This window comes from Mustela putorius, unplaced genomic scaffold, assembly GCF_011764305.1.
Source record: "Mustela putorius furo isolate JIRA1106 unplaced genomic scaffold, ASM1176430v1.1 tig00003854_pilon_pilon_pilon, whole genome shotgun sequence".
NCBI lineage: Eukaryota > Metazoa > Chordata > Mammalia > Carnivora > Mustelidae > Mustela > Mustela putorius.
Window position 1 is genome coordinate 8,899,104 of NW_025422006.1, and position 23,931 is coordinate 8,923,034.

Below are 23,931 nucleotides of genomic sequence, written 5' to 3' on the forward strand. Positions count from 1 at the left end.
TAGGATCACTCTACGTCTCTCATGTCTTAGCATCTCAGACTAGTTTCTGGAAGATTCTAAACATGGATGCCACCCTCCGATATTCAGAAAGGGGCTCGAGTCTGCTCGCTGTTCCTTTGCTACATCGCATACAGGCTTAATAAGGCCAAGGCTCACTGCCGCCCCTCTCTGATTGCCTGGGATCAGGTTTCCAGCTCCTTCTAAACCATAGCTGTTCCTAGTCACAGATACTCCTTCCTGTTAGATTCTCGGAGGGAAGAAGCTCCAGGGAAGGATTAGATCATTAAGCAAAGGAAAATAGCACCTACAATCCAGCAGCACCTGCATAAATCCTGGAGGGGGAAAAATATCGATTTAAAGATTTTCTCATTCTAGCATATCCTTGATGGTGCTGAAAACAAATCCATTCTACTTTTCTCTCGTAAATAAATGCCTCATTACATTCTATTACTTAAACACATTGGAGTGCCAGGATGAGGAATCAGCAGACAGTCATGGCCCAGGGGCATCCAATAGTGTTTTGGGTCCTTAATCACTCTCTCCTTATCCTATTCTGTTGTGTCTGTGTGAAAACAGCCGCTTGGCCTGTTACTACTCTGCCACAACTGTATGATTGCAATAATAAGTGCTAAGACCATCATCCTAGAAAGGGCGTGACCCTAATGTTTTGGATAAGAAAGTGGCCCCCTAAGGACTGTTCTTAAAACCCTAATGCTAATGTACAAAGAACTAGTTTGTGCATTGAAAATTACTACCTGGAAAGCTCCAATATACACTGCTCAATAGAAAGAGTCATTGAATAATTTAAAACAATATGTAATTGATATCAACATATAATATTCCATTTTTGTTTCTTACAGCGGTAACATTCTGGAATAAATCTATTTACTTTGAAAAAAAATGCCCGTTTCAAGTCCTTAGCTTTTCTGGTCCGTATCTGCTTTTCTAGTCCGTATCTGCTCTAGCACATGGCTTTTGAGAGTAGTGTGTTCAGAATCACCCAAAGCTTCCAAGGAGGTCTAAAATGTGACTTGAGGATGTGCATTTCCAACAAGCTCCCAAGTTCCTGTAGCTGCGGGTCCATAGACTACACGTTGAGAACCACTGCCCAGCATGAAGCTCTGAGTAGAAGAGACTCCCATCTCCGAAAAGAAGTGAAATCTAAGATGTGTCTCTTGGGGTAACTTAAGATGAGAGCTCATGGAGTAGGTCCCAAACACGCATGTTATGTTTTCAATAGTTTATTTTAAAGTCCAAACTAGGGTCAGCAAACTTTGCCTGAAAAAGGCCAGATAGTATTTTCAGCTTTGCAGGCCAGACAGCCTCTGTTTAAGTCGCCAGCTCTGCCACTGTAGCATGAAGGCAGCCAGAGGCTGTACATGAATGAGCATGGACGTGGCCATGTTCCAATAAAGCTTTATTTACAAAGACAGACGGCATGCTGGATTTGCAAAGCCCATGGGTTCTAGTCCGCCAACCCTTAGGTCTAACTCATGTGATAAAAATGATTCCTATGAGGCAACATCTGTTCGTCTGCCAAGACTGAGTATATCCATGATTGATGAAAAACTATTTCGATGAAAAACGATTATATTCATATTTTGTTTTCCATTTGTTTCTCTTTCTCCTTATTTCCAAAAGGGCCCACTGAGCTGTCTTTCCTCGGGGAAAGGTGGCATTGCTGAACTGAGGATGAACTCACCACATGGCTTTTGTTAAGAACCCAAGCTCACTAATGTCCTGAAGAGAAAGAGGAGAAGGCAAGTGTCTCTGATGGGGACAAGTGGGAGCTGATGGGGCAGGAAGAAGGGATTCCCAATCTCCCCCAATGGTCAGTTCCTAGGTCTCTTCTGACTTGAGCCAGTTGGTCATTCCTTCCTCTTGGAAATATGTTCTTTACTCTTTCTTTCCAGACAGCTCCCTCTCCTTACTCTGCTAGCGTCTCCTTGTTCATCTTTGCGGGTCGCTTGTCATCTCCCTGACCTCTGGCAAGACAGACTGTCTTAGGAACCAGTTCTTGGTCCTCGGCTGTCCTCTCTCCTCTCCTCACACACTCCCTGGATGATCTCATCCACCCACCCACACGGTTTCATATCCTGGCTCCACACGGACAACTTCCATATTTCCATCTCCAGACAGAATATCACCACTGAACTTCAGTCTTGCACAACCGTGCTCCTGTGGTCATCACCACATGGACTGTGAGATGCCTTCTATCAGACATGCCCAAACGGGGGGAGCTTCTGATATCTCATGCCGGCCGTTGTCATCCCCACGGTCTTCACCATCCGAATAAATGGCCACACATTCTTCTTGCTGGGCAGTCCCCCACCGCCCCATAACTGGACTCATCTTTTCCCTTTCACAACTTGTAGCTAATTTAATGGTACATCTAGTCTGCTCTTTCATCTTTGAATGACAGCCTGAATGATACACTTCTCACCTCCGCAACTATTGCCACCCCTCGTCTAAGCACCTCCAGCTCCTGCCTGGGTTACTGCCATGGTCTCTTGACTGTGGTTCTACTTCCACACGCGCTCCCTGTGTAGCTACTCAACTCAGTAGGTAAGGCGATGCTGATGAAACATACAAGACCACGTATTCCTTGGCTCACAACTCTACAAGTTACTATTCCGTACAGGGTGAACACGGAAGTCAAAGTTGTTGCCCTCCTCCCTGGATCTGCCCTTGTTCCTTCCCCGAGTCCTTTCCTGCGCCTTTTCCTCCCTGTTCCATGCACATGGCCACCCAGGCCTCCTGATGTTCTCTAACCATGTTACCCACGTTCCCGCCTTCGGGCCTTTTCTTTGCTGAGCTGGCAATGGTCTCCCCCAAGAGGTCCCATAGCTCGCTCCCTCCCTTGCTAAGGTCTTCATTCCAGGGAGGCCTCCTCCACCACTCCGTAAGGTCGCAGCTCCCTCCCTGCACTCCCTTTGTTGGCTTCTCTGCCTTACTTCTTTCCCTAACGCTTACCACTACGCAATATATTACACGTTTTACTTATTTATTTCCTGTTTTCCCTCCACCCAAACGCAAGCTCCAGGAGGGGACAATGAGCATGGACATGTGACCTGAGGGGGACTGCCATGAAATGCACTCTGGGGCTCTTCTCAGCACTGGGGCTCCAGAGGCTTCTTCCTGCCTGGCCTGGAAGGGACCACGGAGGTCTGGGTGGTTGCGGTAGCAATGGCGACCGTGGCTGAGGGAAAGAGGCCCCTTCCCGATTTCCCAGGTAGGCTATACGCCCGAGAGAGAGCAGACAGGAGGGAGAGAGGGACAAGACGGGAAAGGAGTGGGGGGAAAGGAGAGAAGTGGGAGGGGTGTGCGGGGGGGGCAAGGAGAGAGAGACCTAATAAAGACTGAGAGCGACTTCACTAAAACCAGATGGAAAGAGAGCTGGGAACTGGACTTATTTGAATTAAGGAAAATTTTTATTATGTGACATTTCCTACCTACCCACGTTTATGAAGCATAATTCATACTCACTACAACCGTTCTTATTACTTGAATAACAGAAAGAAATAAGTGGACAGAACAAATCTTGCTTGGTGCCCGCCATGAAAACCGAATCTAGAGACGGAAATACAAGGGTGAGAACTCTCTCCCTCTCCCCCAACTCCTGATGTGGCACGCCGTGCTTCATCGTCTTTTTCAGAATCTCCCCCGCGATTTCCTAATATGCATCTGAGTCATCCTCACTTCCTCGGTTCTCCCTCTTGGGTGGAAGCAATGCGGCTAATGAGGAGAGGTTCAGCGCAGATTTGTCTGATGACCAGAAAAGCTGACTCTTGGATCCTCACTGCCCTGGTTGCCCAAAGGTGCACCTGTTTTGTTTTGTTTTCTCATCTCCCTCAGTCCAGCAGGAATTGCCCACAGAACCCTGTATGGATGCCAAGACGCCAAGGCTCATTAGCCAACCAGGGCTGTTGGTTCCTCTGCCTGAGACTCAGGACCTCAGTGTTTCCCCGCAGCGCCGTGGCATGTGGAACTCTATGCAGCTTTTGAAATCTGGCGTCCTCACAGAACAGGGACAGCCTGTTCACTGAGGGGAAGAGCTGCTTGTTTGTTTCAGCTCTGGATGCCAGAAAAGAAAAGGAAAAAAAAAAAGAAATCAACTGTTTGCCTATTTGGCTGGTATTTGGGCAGAAAATCTCTATTTTCCTCTCCCCCCACCCCCCCTTAGGGGTTAATCTCTTTTGCAGAGGGTCTGAGATGAAAAGATGTGTATTCTCTTACAACCTCTGGCCATTTTATTCCTGACACCTTGGGAGCCCTATTTCTGGTCACTTTTCAAGCCTATCTGAAATTGACTTCACTTTCACAGCCATCAGTTTCAATGATTTTGAAAGGATCCAACTGATATTCGAAGGGAGAGGCAGATTATTTTAAATTCTGGGAAGAGGCTGTAGGGGTCCCATGATAAATTCCCTGGCCTTATAAGCAAATTAAAATCTCATCTCTCTCTCTCTCTTTTTTTTTTAAGACTCCTAGAGAATGAGAAACCTTATCCTCTCTAAATACATCCCACTGTAAAATCATTGATTATGGCAGAAAAGTACTCAGTCAGCACACGTTCTGGCATTTACTTCACGTTTGCCTAACTTTCTAAAGTTAGCGACGCATTTCCAGTGAATGGTGGATCCTAATCTAGGCTGAAAAGCAGCCACGGGCAATTCCCACTTTAAATAAGTGGGGGGAAATCAATACTTATTTCTTTTTCTGTGTCAACGGAAATGAAGAAGCCACCACGGCATTGGCTGCTACAAAAAATACATATCCTTGGACTCTCTAAATTCATATGATGGCCACGATTTAACAAGAATCACAAGTCAACAAGGAACACAGTCAGACTTCCAGAATACAAGCATTCATGCTCACGACAGTCTGAGGTGTTCACGACGGTCTTTGCCGGTACATGTCCCTATCCATTTCTCTTCCCTGAGTCTGTCTGTGTTACTGCTTTATTAGGAGTCCTTCCTTGTAGCTTTCCACATCCAAGCTCCTCTATTACATCTTTATGTCAGGTTGGAAATCAGAGCTAAAAAAGAAGGCCAGAAAAACATGGACTGATGTTTACAATAAAGATTTATTCCGCACCGACCTGCCCATACCAGGTACTGTGCTAGGGTTGCTGGGTAACAAAGATGAGGAGGACTCAGGCTCTGCTCACGAGGAGCTCGCAATCTGCAGGTGACGGAGGGCGGGGCAGGCAGGCACAGAAGCCCTGGGTCGGAAGAGATACGGCCTCTTATTCGGATGCTCGCACAGTGTGGAGACGGGGATTAGGGGGTGAGTAATGGAGCCTACAAGAATCACAGTGTGTGTGTGTGTGTGTGTGTGTGTGTGTGTGTGTGTGTGTGTGTGTCTTATAAGATTTCACCAAAGAGAAGATGTTCAAGCTGAGGCTTGGAATGTAGGTTTCTGTCAATAAGTAGAGTTGGAAGAGGGTAGAATTTCAGCAAATGTCAAAACAGGTGGAAAACACATCCGATATGTGTCATTATGTCATTTATGGGAAACTGCAAGGAACTTGGGATGGGTGCAACAGAAGATCCAAAATGCATGATGGAAGGAGAAACTAGGAACACAACAGATGAAAAGAAACGGAAAGACTTTCCTTTAGCAGTGAACCCAGAAGGGGCTGGGTTAAGAAGATCAGTTAGATCTGACCAACAACAAACAGCAGATTGTGCTGACATTGAGACCAAAATGCCAAATATTTGCAAGGCAAATCTTTCTAATCTGAAAAGAGATCTCAGCCTCCTTCCCTGAACTAAAAGAAGCTAGGAGATCTTATGGAATGGTGATCGTTCCCCAGCTGGACTCACTTGTTTACAGGGACGGCCCCTGGCCCTGAACAAGTCATTCTAGTGCATAAAGGAGTGCTTTCCTAAAAGAGAAAAGGCTCCTAGCTTGACCTGGAAAATGAGTCAGATAAACAAGACAGGCAGCTACCTAGAAACAGGCTTTGCTAATGTGAATTCTACATCCCCAACATCCTTCTTTTGACTCCAATATTGTCTTGACTGACAAAGGGACGTTTTAGTACCATGACAAACATTTCAGTGACAGCCAACTTGTATCAGGCCATTTCAAAAGATGAAGAGAGGACAGATGTTTACGTGGCACTGTCTTCATCACACAACCTATTCTTTTAGAGGGAGAATTCTTTAAAGGGCAGAAAGCACTTCAAACAACACGTTCAGCTGAAAGCGACTGAAAAATGGCAGGTCACCAGAGTCCAAAGTGAAGTGATTATGAATTTGATATTCATATTTTGGATGGTCTTTTACTTGACTGGTTGAGTCTACAGGTAATAGAAAGTCCAAATGATTGGGCTGAACAGGTTAGAGCATCCACAGAAGGCAATGAAATGTCCCTGAAATACATGTAACTCACCCAGAGGAAGTTTAATAACATCTTTTTCAAGTCATGTGGTTTGAACCCAGGGCTGTCATTCTGGGGGAATATATGTTCATTATTTCTTAATTCCAGGTCTCCCTGGATGAAGTTCTGCTATGACCCTGAACCCACAGAACTCTTACTGATCTCATGGAACAGTTATGGGCTCAATGATGGAAATTTTCATGTCATGGTTACCCCAATGCGTTTGAAGATGGCGCAATGATCAACAAAGATGCCGGTGATGACAATTGAACGTCCCTTTGCCTTCCCAGCCTCCTTCATATATTCTCAGGCATAGGATGACAAAGGGAAGTCCACGAGTCACATGAAGAAAGACGGTAGCCATGGGCACACGATCAGGAGCTCCTCTGTTTCTCTTCACCCCACCCTCCACGCCATCACCCCGCCTTCCTTCCTCCTCATTCTCTGTTGCTCCTGTGAATTCCTCCGCCACCTTGCCACTAACCACTGTCTTCTGCCCAAAGTTCTGCTGCTGATGAATTCCAACTGAACCAATGTTCTACCTGTGTGGGACATGGAGTTTATGTTCCAATAATTGCTGAATGAAATAATAACCCCCAAACCCTCCAAGGTAACAAGATTTTAAGGGAGTGTCTTTTTGAGTGAAATAATGCTTCCTTATGTAGGGGGAAAGGAACAAGGGTTCTGGAATCACATGAGCCTGGTTTGCACCACTCTGTGCCACTAACTGGATTTAGAACAAGGGCTTGGTTACTCTGAAATGCTGTTTCATTGACTATAAAAAAGGAAGATAATAATCCCTACCTTGAAAGGTTGCTGTGAGTATTAAGACAGATAGTAATGTATGAATGCCTAGCATGGTGCCCGGAACATACCGGGGCCTCAAGAAATGCTTAACTCCCTCCTCCCTGTCTTACTACGGGGGATTTTAGGATGATAAACAATAGGGAGTAACTAATCTCCGATAGGGCTAAAAGTCTAAGAAAGAGATAAACAACAGTCATAGGGAGAGAGAGCGTTAGGAATATCTAAAGGAAACGAATGGTTTTTATGGTTAATTTTCTTGGTTGGGGTTTAAGAGAAGATTCAGGTTGTCCATTGATTATACTTACCAATTGGGTCTAATTGGCAACTACCCCAAAATGAATAAAACAAGCGGGAGTCAAGAGAGAAAAACGGCAGGCATCCTGTCAAAAAATAAAATCTTTGAAATTTCTACAACCCAGTGGTTGAATACACATTTTATTATAGAAGACAGACTCACCCAATTTATAAATGTGTGCATGCAATGGAACTCTAAGTTGCACATTCAGACTTTCACAACGCATCACCAGCCCCTCTGCACTGGCTCTACCATGTCTCCTCACTCTACCTGTTGGGTCTTTCAAACCAGCGTCCCCTAAGCTGGAAGAAGCATCCCTTGTGATTCTGCTTTAGCCTAGGTGACTGCTCTGGTGGTCAAAGGGTTAAAGGAGGCACATGTGTTGAGTACTCCTAAGGATGCTTAGCCCTTCGTAAATCCTCAAGAAATGGCTCTGGCCGTTGTTATAGTGATTCTAATCACAATCATGAATTTGGCTTTGTGTTTTCCAAGACTGAGCAAAAACGAGATTGTCCCCTCTCTCCTTTTAAAGACACTTGTCTGTTTTTTTTTTTTTTTTGGAGCCATGTGTCCTGTATTCAGGTGACTGGCTTACTTTTGACCTAAACGGAATATTTTTCCCCCCATTGGCTAATGGAATTAACTTCTTTTCCTTTTAAAGAGAAACTGAAATGAATGCTGATATATCACTCAACATGCATATTATTTACTGAAAAAATTCCATTTGTCACTCTTTTCTTTCTCTCATCGCCAAGAAAATGACTAATTAAATAGATAGAGTCGTATATACGTTATCTATCCATATCATATATCTGCGGCTTCCTTCCTTCCTCCTATGTATGTGTGTATGTATCTATCTACAGAAAAAGTCACGAAAGCCATTTCATTATAATAGGTTTCCTTACTAATTTGGCTGCATTATCCCAAACTGGGAGGTAAATTTAATTGTAATATCCTGCCTCAGGAGGTGTTAATTGACTGAAGAAGCTAGCGCGGATTAAGATGATTCAGTATTTCATTTCAAATCTAGGCCTCAGAGGACAATCCCATGAACAGCTGTTTCTGCCCCTCTGTTTCTTCCCTAGAAATGACATTTATGGAAGCCCCCAGATCTTCAAGTTATGTCTTCTGGTCCCAGCTTCCTAGGATCAAGCCAGACTTCTAGAGCAGCCTCACTGGGGGCAGTGGCTGGGCAGAAGGTAGCTGGTCGGTGAGAGACACAGTAGGGTCTTACCCACTTTTATGGAATATTACTTGGTGATTCCTCATTGTCCACAACCTGGCTGAGCTGCCTTTTCGTGAGAATGTATCCAGTGGGCAAAACACAAAGAAGCACAAAATGTAAGGGTTGGTTCCTTGGGATCCTTAAAAGTTTATAAAATAATAAGCTAAGAGTAACTACTGTGTATTTTCCAGAAAGTTACCAATTAGCATGTTCCTGAGAACACAGATTCAACTTGGGAGCATACGCCTCCCCAGGCCGCTCTACCACTGTGCACAACAATTAGCCTGCTGGCTAGGCACTCTGAGCAAAGCTGCAAAGAGACAACAACACAAGCCCTCCTGGAAATTTAGCACAAGCATTTGGTTACGGAACCAAGCACACAACTGGCTGAGCTCTGTCTTCCCCGCAGAGTGAACAGCACTCGTTTTCAGCTCGTTTCTTCTTTCCTTCCAAATACCAAACTCTAACTAACAAAAGTGAAAATGACATTTTAGTGAAGATTAACCAGATTCGTTGAAGATTTGTTGCGCGATTGAGAACGGAAATGTCCAGCCATCTGGCATCGGTTGACTGTGACTCCAACTGTCTTGTTATTTCCTTGATTACCCTTCTGGGCATGATGGAAAAAGTGGTCTCAAGGAGGAAAAAGGGGACATAAAGGGCCAAGGATTTTGCTTCCAATGAGGCTGATGTCCTAAGGACCCTGCTTTCACTCCTTGCTGGGGCGCATGGAGAACCTTTCCTAATCTGGGTTCCCTGGTGTTGTGCTAAATTGAGTAAGAAAAGTACCTCCCAAACGAACACATTGACTATGCTGAGCAGCAGACTTGAAGTGTGGTGTTTTGAGCTGAGATCTGTGCCAGCTAATGCACGGAAGGAAAAGGGGCAGGATGTGTGACGGTTTCCAAGGGGGCTTTCCTACCTGGAAAAGGAAGGTCATGAACTACATGAAGTATATATATATACACACACATATACATACACAAACACAGATATATATAAATATCTGTATAAACATATATAAATAACAGTGTATATATATAGTGTATATATACGATAATAGTGTATATATATGGTTATATAGAACCCATGAAATGAGCAGCTTTGTACCTGCCCCATCTGTACATCTCTATATATGTAATTATATCCCAGTTATCATAAATTATTCTATAGTTCATCTTTATACCTGCATGGTGAGGAGTATCTAGAAAAAGAAAACAATGAAACATATGTATCTTTTCCTTATGATCTTGTTATTTGTCATCCCTAAAAAACTAACCACTAGGCTGTTTAAACAAAGTCTAAACAGACCTTGTTTAGATTTGCAGCTAAAATAATGCAACCAGATAGGCTAAACAAGTTAACGAGAGTAGAACAATTTCAGTTCCACCGCAGGCCAGGCACTCCGTTTCTGGATGTCCAAAGCTTTCACCCACATGGTTGGAAACCATCGCTCACATCCCACCCCTCAAAATCTTACTGAAAATACGTCTGCCGCAGAGGCCCTTGAACATTCCACCGAGAAATACTCTTCCTCTGAACTCCTGTCCTAGTTCATGTCCTTAAAGGGCACGTAGCACTTGCTGCTCATGCAAATGCAGCTCTTTGTGTCCCGAGCGGAAACAGCCCCGTGGTGGCGGCTCCGATGCAGGCGGACTTCTTGGCTCTGCCTCTGATGACCAGTCTGATGTCAGGGCAGTCACTTGACCTCAGTTTTCTTTTTGGTCAGTGGGGATAATCAATGGTACTCACTTCCTAGGGTTGTCGTTAGGGGTAAATCATTATGTCCTGCAAAGTGCTTAGAATAGCACTGAACACTGGTTATTGTTCACCGGTTTGTAAAACCCTAATTCTCCAAGTGCACAACTATGCCTTATTTGTCTTGCGAGTCCTGCGGTGCTCTGTATGTCACAGGCGCAGGCGCACAAGCCAATACTGGTAGAGCCACAGGAGCACCGTCGAGGGGAAATGGAACAGAGCGATCGCTATTTATTGTAAATGACAGACATCTGACGTTCCCATTTTGCTACATTTTGAAGAGCTGAAGAACTTTAAGTCCATGTTTTGGCTCCAAAGGAAGCATCTTAAAGGGATGGTGGAATAAAGAATACAGGAGAAGCCACTCTTCCTCGTCAACACCACACAGCTATGGAGTGAGCTACCGGGTGACCCAGCTCCATCTCAGGGAGGAGGACCCTGGGAGAGGGGAGTGGAACTTTGGGGTGGCCAGGAGCATAATGAAGGGAAAATGAACAATTCCAGCTCTGCTGAACTAGACTCACAGTAGAAATATAAAAGTGGGACGTTTCCAGGAGCCCCATTATACTAGGATGTCTGGCTATGGCTGAGGCCTGGGAATAAATTTAGGTTGTTTTGTCATTCACTAAGTCCCAACAGGGAAGATAATTTTGCTTCTGATTTCAGCTACTGTCAAATGGAAGCATCAAATCTGTTACATTGGTCTCATAATTAAAAAGCAAACGGTCTATTTGAGAGAGAGCGAGAGATAAGAGAATGCACAAGCAGGGGGAGGGGCAGAGGAAGAGGGAGAAGCAGGCTCCCTGTGGAGCAGAGAGCCCAGGAGGGGGCTGGATGCCAGGACCCCAAGACCATGACCCGAGCTGATGGCAGATGCTTAACAAACATGAGCCACCCAGGCAACCCAGTCACATAATTTTTATACACATCCTTTATATATGACTGGACATATTATTTTGTATGATGTGTCCTTAACCAGCCTCTTCTCTTAGGTTTCCTGACTTGACTCTATGCTCTCTGATGAAGCACGGGATCGCCGGCCGGTTGAGTAAGCAAGAGAAAACTTGGGGAGCAGAGGTTGGCTCCTTACCCAGAGGTCAAGAATGATATATAGACGCTTGAGGGAGGAAGGTTCTGAGCTCGTACATTGCATGGACAGGCGGGCTGCTTCCAAAGGTCGTCTTCCTCCTTCCTTCTCTCCCTCCTCCGCTCGCCCTAGTCCCTTCCTTTCCTTCTTTCCTTCCTTGCACTACAGAAGCTGTATTTGCTCATTATAAAAACATTGAGAAGTACTTAAAAGGTCTCCAAGGAACACATCCGTTCTCATCTTACCTCCACTACCTCAGGTTTCACTCCCTAGAAGCTATGATTTTTTTTTTTTAGATTTTATTTATTTATTGGACAGACAGAGATCACCAGTAGGCAGAGAGGCAGGCAGAGAGAGAGAGGAGGAAGCAGGCTCCCTGCTGAGCAGAGAGCCCGATGCGGGGCTCGATCCCAGGACCCTGAGATAATGGCCTGAGCTGAAGGCAGAGGCTTTAACCCACTGAGCCACCCAGGCACCGCAACAAGCTATGATTGATAATTATTCACCTGTGTCCTTTCAGATACTTTATAAGTACGTACATATATTTAAAAAATTTTTATAAACATACATGTAATCATAAACACACAGTTGTACTGTTTCACAACAGTTTTTTTTTTTTTTTAAACTTAGGGAAAAAATACCCTTGGATATCTTTCCATACGAACCCAAAGAGAGTTAGTGCATTATTCATAACTTCAAAGTATTTCGCTATATGTTTACATAAAATTTAATTAGTCACTTACTCATGAATCTTTGGGTCAAAAATACTATAAGAAATATGAATAGAATAAATTTGTAGAAGTAAAAATATATGGCTAAGGGGTATGCACATTTAACATTTAATAGAGGTAGCCAAATGAGATTCCCCACATTGGCACACACAAATAATGCCTATTTCTATATACACTTCTTGACAGTAGATAATCGTAAACTCTGTTTTTTGCCAGTGAATAGGCTGAATACATTTCACTGTCTTAATTCTCATTTCTTTAATTTCGAGCGAGGAAATCTGTACGTTCTTCCCTGTGATCCTCCTGTTGATATATTTTGCCCATTTTTATAGAATTTTTCTTTTGGATTTGTGGGTGTCCTTTGTGTATTATGGAAATTAGCTCTCTGTCATGGTTACAACTATTTGCTTTCCTTCGCCATTTTTTTTTTTGAACTAGTATTTTCTAACAGCCCTTCTAAGCACTGAATTTGTTTTCTACAGCAGCTTGGCTCGTGTGAATGGATGAGTCACGACAGCTCTGAGTTTGGTAGTACTAAAAGAAGAAGTGAGAAGATACCAGGGTAGGCAGAAACCAAGGAAGTAACAGTTCCACATATGGAGTATCTGAAGAGGAAAGGTGAGGTTTGTTTTCAAAGCACCTGCCTGCGGTTTCATCCAATCTGTAAGGCATTAGATCCTCCTACCTCCATTCAGTTAGGAAGCTAGAAGGTAATTCCAACTGTCTGCAGCTCTACCTCTAGAGTTTTATTGAATAACACAAGCTAAACTCAAAATAAAAACTATGGTTGGATGAACAAGGAATATGCATATCTTGGTCTCTAAAACAAGGTGACCCAATTTACTATTTATTATAAGAAGCTTCATGAATTGGGCGCCTGGGTGGCTCAGTGGGTTGGGCCGCTGCCTTCGGCTCAGGTCATGATCTCAGGGTCCTGGGATCGAGTCCCGCATCGGGCTCTCTGCTGAGCAGAGAGCCTGCTTCCTCCTCTCTCTCTCTGCCCGCCTCTCTGCCTACTTGTGATCTCTGTCTGTCAAATAAATAAATAAAATCTTTAAAAAAAAAAAAAAAAAGAAGCTTCATGAATTAATCTTGTTGTAACTGTCAGTGTCCCAAAGAGTCTCAATTCTGTATTTACTGAATTTCAAAACATTTTAAGGGCCCTTTAGATGTATCTTGCCATATTATTAGTTATCACTTAGGGGTTATTAAAATGTAGGAAGATCATATAGGATAATTGGCATAAGAAGGTTTTCAGTCCCTGAGAAACCCATCTGCTCATCAGGTCTCCTCAAATGTTTCTGCAACAAATTGGACGGTGCAGAGGGGGTATTCTTATTCCCTAAGACAGCCCCTTTGTCCTTTTCTCTCAACAGGGCTGAAGTCCTAGTGGAACCTATGGCTTTGAGGGGCCGACCAATCTCCACTCTCTTCCCTACCACCAAGGTGACAGCCAAGTGTCAGTCACATGAGAATTACTTTCCGGGATTTATCTTTGAAACGTTTGTATCAAGAGTACAGCGTCATGGAAACATGGAATCTTCTGATTTATTTTTAATACTTTGGGATTTAAAATGTTACTAAATGATGTGTAACAAAATTTGTGCTTCCATTAAGGACCCATTACAAGTTATACGTGCGTTATGTATAGCACAGTGTCTGCAGTTACTCTGAGGTGTAGGAGCTCTACCTGAGATACTTAACTTAAGATGTTAATGAAACCAGAATGGTCCAAGATAAGCTATTTAATTGTAGACAATCTTGTCTCCATCCAGCTGCAAGCAGAAATTGCAATTTCCAGATCCAGGGCAAGACTCTGCAATTACCAATCACGGAGAGACTCACAGGTAGAGAGAGAAAGAGCGGGGTAGGAAGCCTGCGCCACAGGAACTGTTTATGGACAAGGCTCCCCAGTGAACATATTGGAACCGTAACAGGCATATCTCCTCTGTGAGTGGCAGATAACGTTTATCTTATGTGACAACTCCAGCCATTCCTTAACAACAATCTGAAAAGAGATGGCAAAAACTACTGGCTCTACCTCAGTATCTATTTTTCCCTTCCTTCAAAGTGATGGGATTTTAGCTTGAGATGTATTTGACTAGGATAAAGACTACATTTTCACACCTCCTTTTAGCTAGGTGTGAATGTGGGACCAAACAGTGCCATGCGGGATGGAAGCCAAAATGGTTTGTATGACTTCCTCATGGTGACTTTAAAGGGGAAAGGGTGTGATGTCCCCTTGCTCCTTTTTCCTGACTCTTTCTGGCTTGAAAGTAGAAGATATGGAGAGCTCCCATGGACCATGAAGACAGACTGGAGAGGAAAAGAAAAGGAATCTGAGTTCTCAACTCCATGAGGCCACTACATTAAATCTGGACTCCTGTTCAGAATCACATGAAAATAAGGGAAAAAATCCCGTCTCTTTTAGGCATCCAGTGTTTTGAGTCTTTGTTACAGCAGCAGAACCCGTGTCTTAATGAATGCAAAATGGTTATGAGCTGAATCAAGGCTCGGTGGGAAAAGTCACGCTAGGTTTGCAATGCCAGCTGTGGGCAAGGGACCCAATGGTCTACCAACTCTAACCTCTTACTGTATGGATGGATAGCTAACCTACTCCAAAATGGAAAACTCTCAAAAAAAAAAACAAAAACAAAAACAACCTTTTACGTCACTCATACATTACAGCTTTCCTTGGCTATAAGTTCATCTCCCTCTCTGTTCTATTGTTTACCACTTCAGGCTTAACCTCTCTGTATTTGGTAGAAATACAAAGAAATTAGACTGACTTAACAATCATAATAAGAATAAAATAAGTAATATGTATCATATTTAGGATATACTATTTATTTATATATAAATGTCTACAATCCTTTAAAATAGCCTCCTGGAAAACTATATGCTTACTTCAATGATGCTGCCATTACTAAAATATTTTTAGAATTGTTTTGAAGTTGTATATCCTACCCATTTCTTATAATAATAGGACTGAACCAAATCACTAAAACTTCTTTCATGCCCAACCGTGACTCTTTATTGAGCACTTGCTATGCCTAACATCGTTAGTTTGGGTGTCCGAGAGGTTGGTAATCAATTGAGGAAGTCAATAGTACTCTTTTGACAATCTATGTTAAATCTCCTGCGTAATGTGGTTTCATAATTTAACAATAAAAAAAATACATATAAGGAGTCTATAGTCCGGAGAAGTGAGAAATATATACCAGGAATGAAATGTGAATTTTTAAAAAGCTCTGCTTCATGGAGTTTTATACCATTGATTTATTCATTCCCTCGAGATTTATATTACTGCCCTGCTCCCTTACTTCCCCCCAGATTCTCAGTAATTTATAGATTAAAAATTAGAGTTCTCTTTGTCTTCAATTTCAAAACTCCTTATTCTACTAGAGCCTTGATTTATTAATGCATTCCTCGTTGCAATGCATTCTACTGAGTAGGCTTTTCCAGGAGCCTCTGGGTAAAGCAGCCCCCTCTCTGTGTCGGCCCCCACACCAGCTAATAACCGTGGGCTGTGGGCTTTCTCTGAATCTCAGGGACTCTGACAGGAGAGCTCCTGGGATGAAGCACATTTCTGGAGTCACTGAGCCTGAAATGTAAAGCCGTGGTACTCAGAGTGGGTGCCGCTGAGCTGGAAATACTGATCTACTTCGAGAGTCTTGGTTCTGCCGGTTAAGCAAGTCAGTGTGTCTCTTCAAATGAGTAATAGCTTCCTAATAGCCAATAGGGCAGAAAGGTCAGCTCAAGTCCATTTATAGTTTTCGAGTATGCCCGGAGCTTGGGCTTAGACAATGGCTTTGGTCCTCACCCTGGATAGAAGGGATTCAGGGCCCATGAAGTCAGACAGAAGGAAGAACTTCCCATTGGCAAGGACATTAGGATCGGAAGGGCAGGCCAGGGCGGACATCCAGCGGATGCTGTTGGATTCAGAAACCACTGTCCTCACCGGTGGTTAAAGATTTTAAACCTCATTGCTAGCTCACTATTGCTGCCTTGTCTGTGTGTCTTTAGACTAGAATAGAGTATCATGGTGTGGTCTTGACACGTCAGGTGTGGGCTATTGGGAAGATTTGGAAAACAGCAAAAATAACAAAAACAACCAAACAAACAAAAAGAAAACTCATGGAAACATATTTGCAGTAGTGTTTCCTGAAGGATGTGATTGGCCTTTGGGGCACCCAGGTCTTCACATGAAACTGTTCTGCCCAAGGCAGAATATCAACATCCCTGCCTCTTCTCTCATGCCATTCTGGAGCACCAGAAATCGTGTCAACCTGGAGGCCTCCTGATATTTTTAAATGTCTCCTGGGGAGGCCGGGTCACCCTAGTTGTAAGCCATGTTTAAGAATTATCACCCAAATGGTGGTAAAGGAAGGAGGATATCAATGATGCAGTCATGATTACTTATTTCCGATTATGGAAATTTCATGAGAACAATCTGCTTTAAATTGATGTGTGTCGTGTCATAGAGATGAGCTTTTTTTTTTTTTTAAATTTTTAATTTTTTTTAATGTCTTTTTTTTTTTAATTTTTTATTTTTTATAAACATATATTTTTATCCCCAGGGGTACAGGTCTGTGAATCACCAGGTTTACACACTTCACAGCACTCACCCAAGCACATACCCTCCCCAATGTCCATAATCCCACCCCCTTCTCCCAACCCCCCTCCCCCCAGCAACCCTCAGTTTGTTTTGTGAGATTAAGAGTCACTTATGGTTTGTCTCCCTCCCAATCCCATCTTGTTTCATTGATTCTTCTCCTACCCACTTAAGCCCCCATGTTGCATCACCACTTCCTCATATCAGGGAGATCATATGATAGTTGTCTTTCTCCGCTTGACTTATTTCGCTAAGCATGATACGCTCTAGTTCCATCCATGTTGAGATGAGCTTTTTAAAATAAAATCCTTTGGAACCAATAGGACTTTACCAGTATTGACTCACTTTGGGCCTTAGAAGGTTCTATGGCTCATGGAGCCTATAACTCGGCGGAAAGGGGATATATTTGTTTCCACAGCAAGGCATAATTTATTAGGGATGATGTCCTGTACTGTTGGAAGACATTCTTCTTATTATTATTTTTGTTAGTTTGGGTGAGTAAGCAGACAATCATATATAAATAGGTGTGTTGGCTTAGGGACTGCATAATAAAACGTATTTTTCCTACAGAATTCTAAATAGCAATATCTTCAAATATCAAATGTGATTATGCTTTATGAATTCTGCCATCGTTTCTGCCACTCTGTTTACTCAGAAATACCAAGCCCATTTTAAGCGGCTGCCTTAGAGAAAGTACTCCTGGTGTCCTCCTCAGACGAGGCTATGCGTAAATGTCAGTCAGTACTCTGGGGCAGAGAAAATGCAGAGAAACAAATTCTCTCTCAGGCAAACCCCGACAGTAGCAAAAGTATTGGTTATGGAAACCTAAATCCACCCAGACACCCCCATTAATTAATATCACAAAGTAAGCGTATCTATGATGACTGTCACGGGCACATAATCCCTTAGACTGGATTTAGTCTGACATAGATTTCACTTTAGAGCATGGACATGACAAAGTTAGAAATTTCTAGCTTCATAATGAAATTTCCTACAGCCTAAGTGGATGTTCACAATATCATTAGATATGCAGTCTGAATAAAATTTTGCATTTGGGCAATCCTAAAACAAAATTCGAATAACAAAAGAGTAACATTTTAATCAAATAGAGCCCAAAGATAACTAGATTTCTCTCATCTTCCTTCAATCCCCTTTTTGAATAAAATGATAACTTATGAGAAGAAAATTTAAAGTGTAAGATATATTCTGGAATCTGACACCGCTACCAAGTACAGTATTCAATGGCCCTAACTGAGAGTTACCAATGACTGCTCTAAGACACTTGAATGGCTTGAATCTCTAAAGAAAGGTTACATTTTCTCCACCACACTCTGCTTATTCGGGCAGAAGGAACAACTACAGTGTAGAATACACTTTCTACAATATAGAAAAAGAAAAAAAAGGGTTTTCTGGTTATTGTTGCAATGGTTAAGATTTTAAATCAATTACTCTTCAACAAATCATGTTAACAGAGGCTTGATGATATGTTCCGGAACATAATTTTGAGCCCTCATTTTTTTCTCTTTGGATCTTTCCATTAACTATAGACATACATGGTTCCTCTTTAACAAGGAGAGCCAGGTCTGATTTGTGGTTAAAAAACAAAACAAATCAAAACAAAACAAAAGAAGAGAAGAGAAAATATACAAACACACACACACACACACACACACACATTGTGATGAATTCTCTTGACTCTTGCAGGTTTCAAATGAGAGGGTCTGGTCTCAGGTTGGAACCCATGTCATCCAGGCTATATCAACACAGGACATGGTTCCCTGGCAGTGGGGGACCACTGTACCACCAAGAAGGCAGGAAGGAACCAGTGTTTCTGGACAGCCACATGCTAGAATCCTTTCATATGCTGACTCCTATGTCAACTCCTTTAACCAGGGTTCACAGATCCAGAAACAGAGTCTAGGAGAAATGCTTTGGTACTGGAATATTTATGGATGAAATGATATGCTGTCTAGATTTCCTTCAAAATTATCCAGAGGAGGATATAGGTAGGTATGTATAGAGAGATTCTAAGCTTGGCCATGGGCTGGTAAATGTGGAGGTTGGGTGCCAGTCATGGTGGGTTATTATAATCTTCTCCAACTTTTTTGTATGTGAAATGCTTTAACAATAAAAATGGATACACAAGATATACTTAGGGTTTGAAAGTCCCATGAGGCTGCTTATGTGCTACTTTCTAGAACAGCCCCTTGGTAGTCTTTCAGCTAATACATATTTCCTGAGTAGCTACTGTGTTCCCAGCAATGTGTTAAGTTGCCTCAATTTATGTGAATATGTGAAAAGCAATAAAATATTTTAATATAAGGAATTTTTTATTATCTACCATTTTTTAAATTTAAATAGTTCAAACTTAGTATATGGTGCTTGGCAATATTAATGAAAGGTGTGGGTCCCCTTTGATAGTCCCAACTCACTTCCCTGCACTGCAGTCTGATCTTTGAGATGAATGACTTTATGTTCTTATGAATGTCAACTACACCATTGCTTTCGTCCACAGACACAGATGACACTTCTGGGATATAGGTATATAGGATTACAGAGTCAAACAGCCTCACTCCTTTGCTTCTCTCTCCCTCTTACTTGCCAGGCAAAATCCCAGCAGGTGCTTAACCCAATTTTATGTCTGTTCTATTGCTTGAGCTGAACACGGCTGCAAAGAAAACACACACCCTAGCGATCCCTGGCTCTCAAAATTCACAACCAAAATACCCGATGGGGCCAGGATGCTGTGGGGTAAAGCTACATTTCCCTGGTCCCGACATTCTCCCTGTCTCTACGTTAACTGTAGTGCCTTGCGCTCCCTAATCTCTCTCCCTCCCTTCCTTCCACACTGATGTTTGCTGACGACCTCCTGTATTCTTTTACTCATAAAGAAACTATCTACAGAGAAGCACCTGATCATCCCAGCAGAAAATGTCCTACCCATGTCTGTGCCCATATGCTCTGTCTTCCCTCCTGAGATGCAGGGAGAAGGTGGCCATGTCCAAAGGCCGAGTTCTTTATTCGTGCACCGAATCTCATCACCTTTGTTCTGATTCCCCCAGAGATTCCCCCCGCCCCCCTGCCTTTTTTTCCCTGCAAAAGCTTACTTGTTTGGAGCTCTCCCTAGCTCTCCCCCTGCCCCTTTTTAAGAATCTACCAGTGTTGGTGTGTCTACTCCTTACCATGGATGCCCAATTCATTAGCAAGTCCTCCCAAGTTCTACCTGCATGATATATCTTAGGATGTATGATTCATATGAGGCATCTAGAATAGAATACGATACATCCAATGATCATGGAAAGTTATGCTTATAAATTACAATACATCCAATGATCCAATGATTCACAAAGATACAAAGTAGAAGAGTGGTTCCCAGAGGCTGAAGAGAGGGAGGAAAGGGGAGGTAGTGTTAATGGGCATAGAATTTCAGTGTGGAATGAGGAAAATGTTCTGGAATGGACAGTGGTGACCGTCACACGACAATATATATGTACTTAATGTCACTGAACTGTATACTCAAAAATGGTTCAAATGGTAAATTTTATTATATATATATATTTTATATTTAAAAAAAAAAGCCCAGTTAAGAAGATATCTATGCAATATTTGAATCCGACCACATTTTACTTCCCCTCTTACTAAAGTTCTATTTCGAAGTGCGCTCATTCCCACCCGCATTATTCCTCCCAAAACATCTCCCTGCTGGACAGCTTGCTCCCACCTCAGTCTGGTCTCTGCACACTGCAGCAGAGTGAGGTTCTAAACTGGAAAGGAGATCGTGGAATGTGCCAGATCACAATTCCGTTAGAATAAACCCTAGCTCTCTACAAATGCCTTGCTCTTTCTGGAACACCCAGGGCTTTCGTCCCTACTTTCGCTCCCTTCCAGAATGTTCTCCCCGCAGTGGGCTCCCTGACTTCATTCAGGTCTCTGCTTCCATGTCACCTCCTCACAGAGGCCCTTCCTGACTACCTTACAGCAGCCTCTCAATGCACAGGCGCGGGTGTGTGCAAACCCGCCCACGCAGGTCCGGTCCTATACCTTCCTCTGCTCTCTTTTTCTTAACAGTTCTTTTTACTACCAGACATCACGTATTTATTTGTTTCCTTATTTAACCTATTACTCAACCCCTCTGCAGTTAAACTCAATGAACTGTCGACAGCTGCTTTCCCAGACCTCAGCCATGATCGGTCTGTAATGGGAGTTCAAGAACTATCTGGATCCTAAAAGTCTGTGCACATGAAATTTGAAGTTTAGCAAGTGGCCGGTGGAGAAGTGTTCCAAAGCAGGTCACTGCTCATGTCCAACCAAAGGGTTCTCCTTTAAAAACAAAGACCTTCAGGAACCGGTGACAATACTTCAGAAGGGACCGCTGACACCAGGAATGAGTGGAGGGCGGGGAAGAGAAGAGATAATGGAGGCTCGGGTGCCGAGACAGATGGAAGGGACTGGTGTTTGCGACACATTATCATCAACGAGTGTCATTTAGATGAGAGAGGGTTGAAAGTTCTCCCGAGCAAGACTCACTTAATATTTAAGGAAAATATCCTTCAGAAGATTATGTCACTTAAGTCAGAAACAGACTTGTTGAAAGGCCACTGTGGTAGGCAGGTCACCCCCAAGTGATGAGGAGGAAAGGCACTTGAATGAGAAACATGCTGAGGGTATTCAGCAGGGGACATTTAGTGACAAATCAGAGACAGCCCCAGGCACCTGGCACGAGGTGATGACCCTCTCAGATTCAGCTCAGGGACAGAACTGGTGTGAAAGCTAACTCCCGGTGTCTCTCACTATAGTTTGTGGGCAAACTGAGACCCTGAGCCTTTCTACCTCCTCTGACCCCAGAGACCTCCTCTGGGGGTCTTTAACCTCCGCTTCCCATGTAATTATTTTTATTCAATGGGAACCTATGGGTTTCTGAAAATCCTCAAGTAAGTATCTCAAAGCAGGGAGGAAAGTTATGCTTATAAATTACAATATATCCAATGACCATGTGGCTCCCCTGCCCCCACCCTCATTCCAGCTCCCATCACCTAACCCACTTGGGGGGCTCACCCCTTACTTCAGACCTAATCCTACTTATGGACTTGGAGCAGTTTGAGAGTCTCTGGCCTGCTTCTCTGACCTTGTGCCTCAGCTCTGCAGCTGTGCATGCTTCTCCCCTATTTTACCCTAGACCCTTGACTGGGTCCCCACTCGTCAATGTTTCCATGTGCTGCTACCTGCCTTGGTAAGCTAGCGAAGGTCCACGGTCTCTCTGAATGGTGTGAGGCGTGTGCAGGGGGTCCCGGCTCTTCCAGCATCCCTGACGTCCTGACCCGCCTTGGTCTGCTCTTTGACACCATGTTTCTGGGCTTTGCACCTCATTGTGGCCAGGTCACTGTAAGGGAGCCTCTTCAGGTCCCCCCCGTAGGCTACTCACATGGAGAACGCCTTTGGGAGCTTTACCAGAAAGGTACCCCCACCCCCCCACCAGGAAGATAAATTATAAAAAGATGTTCCCTCTAAGATGACCAGTTAGGAAAACAGCACCCCTTCCTCGGGCAGCCTGTAAGGCACGGAGCTTGGCAGACAGAACTTGGCAGGTTTGTCCCCGCCCCCAGCACCCCCGAGCTGGGTGTATAACTTACACCACCATGTACCTAGTTCTCCTCCTCACCACTGACTAACCGGCCCAGCTGCCACTGGTGCCCGACCCCATGACAGGCTTCCTGGTCTGGACAGGTTTTGCCTCATCGGAACCCTGAATCTGACCCAGAATTTGCTCTTTGTCTGTCCTGCCCCCATTCTGTGTCTTTCAGGTCACTCCCATTGAGGTTCTCATTCTCAACCTGACGGTGTATAAGAAGTCAAAATCTAAGGAGATATCACTCATAAAATAACATTGGCCTTTTCTATCTACTACTGTAATACGATTCAACTTCAGTACTACAAAACCTACTACCCGTTGGTTAGAGTGCTTTGTTACACTTGATCTCTGCCAATTTCTGGATCGATTTTCTAGTCTCTTCTATTCCCCCCCCCCCCCAAAAGACATCTAGCTTAGGATAATCCTGTTTTCTCTTTCCAAAGACAGCTGGGGATTCTAGGATAGAAGACAGTTTCCTAATACAAGCTGGACTTCAGGCCTAGAACAAAGGGTACTATTCTAGACACCCCTGTGAAAAAGACAAAACAGGAGTAGCTCCTAAGTGTTGGGACGGCAACATGTGTAAGAGAGAGAAGGTGTGATCTGACAGGGCGAACATTCCAGTTCTGGAAGGAACGTGGTTCTGGCAAGGAAACCACCCCCCGCCCCCCAGACAGATACAGAGAAAAGACCAGGGGGCAACCATTCAGACAGGCTGAATCACAGCACACTGAGCGTCTGGAAACTTATCCCGCCAAAGAGAATTGTTTGTTATTTAGAACTGCAGGCTTTGAAAGTTGGATCAATTAGGTCCAAGTTGCCCTGATGAGACAAACAATTACCCCTAAAGTCTGAGCTTGCCATGAATCCTCCTCAACGTTTGCTTTGTGGAAACAAATTAAAATATTGTGAGGAGACATGGTAGATGACTTTTCTACCTCTGCTACATTTACACACAAGCTACGTAGTGATTTGGGGAGCACTGCTGTTTTCACAGTGTTACCTTTTCACAGTTCACTGTGGGCACACTAAATACAGCATAGAATGCACGAGTACTTCAGAGGTAATTTAAGTAAACCCACCACAGATACGGATTATGTAGTGTGCATAAACATGCACATAAATCTAAACATATATATTTAAAGACAATGAATAAATAACACAGAATTAAAACACAGAATCAAAGTTTATGAAAATGGGTACACAGAGTACTTTTGTTTAGAGAATGCCAGTTGTCTTGAAATTCCTAAGCATAGGCAGATTTATAATACGATATATATAGTGTGGATATAGATATACATATCTATATATGTATATATATCATATATATTATATATAATATATTTTATATATAATATATTTTATATATATTTATATATTTATATATTTTATATATA

The 23,931-nt window shown here is 43.2% G+C and overlaps 1 protein-coding gene across 1 annotated transcript in view; it reads right to left on the reverse strand.

The window, feature by feature from the left end:
- The window catches only part of TRPM3 (transient receptor potential cation channel subfamily M member 3), a 251,974-nt gene that overhangs the window by 196,926 nt on the left and 31,117 nt on the right, over positions 1-23,931 (reverse strand). The window contains exon 5 of the mRNA XM_045065092.1: positions 7,500-7,574. Coding sequence (XP_044921027.1) covers positions 7,500-7,574 — 75 coding nt within the window. The remainder of the gene's footprint in view (positions 1-7,499; positions 7,575-23,931) is intronic.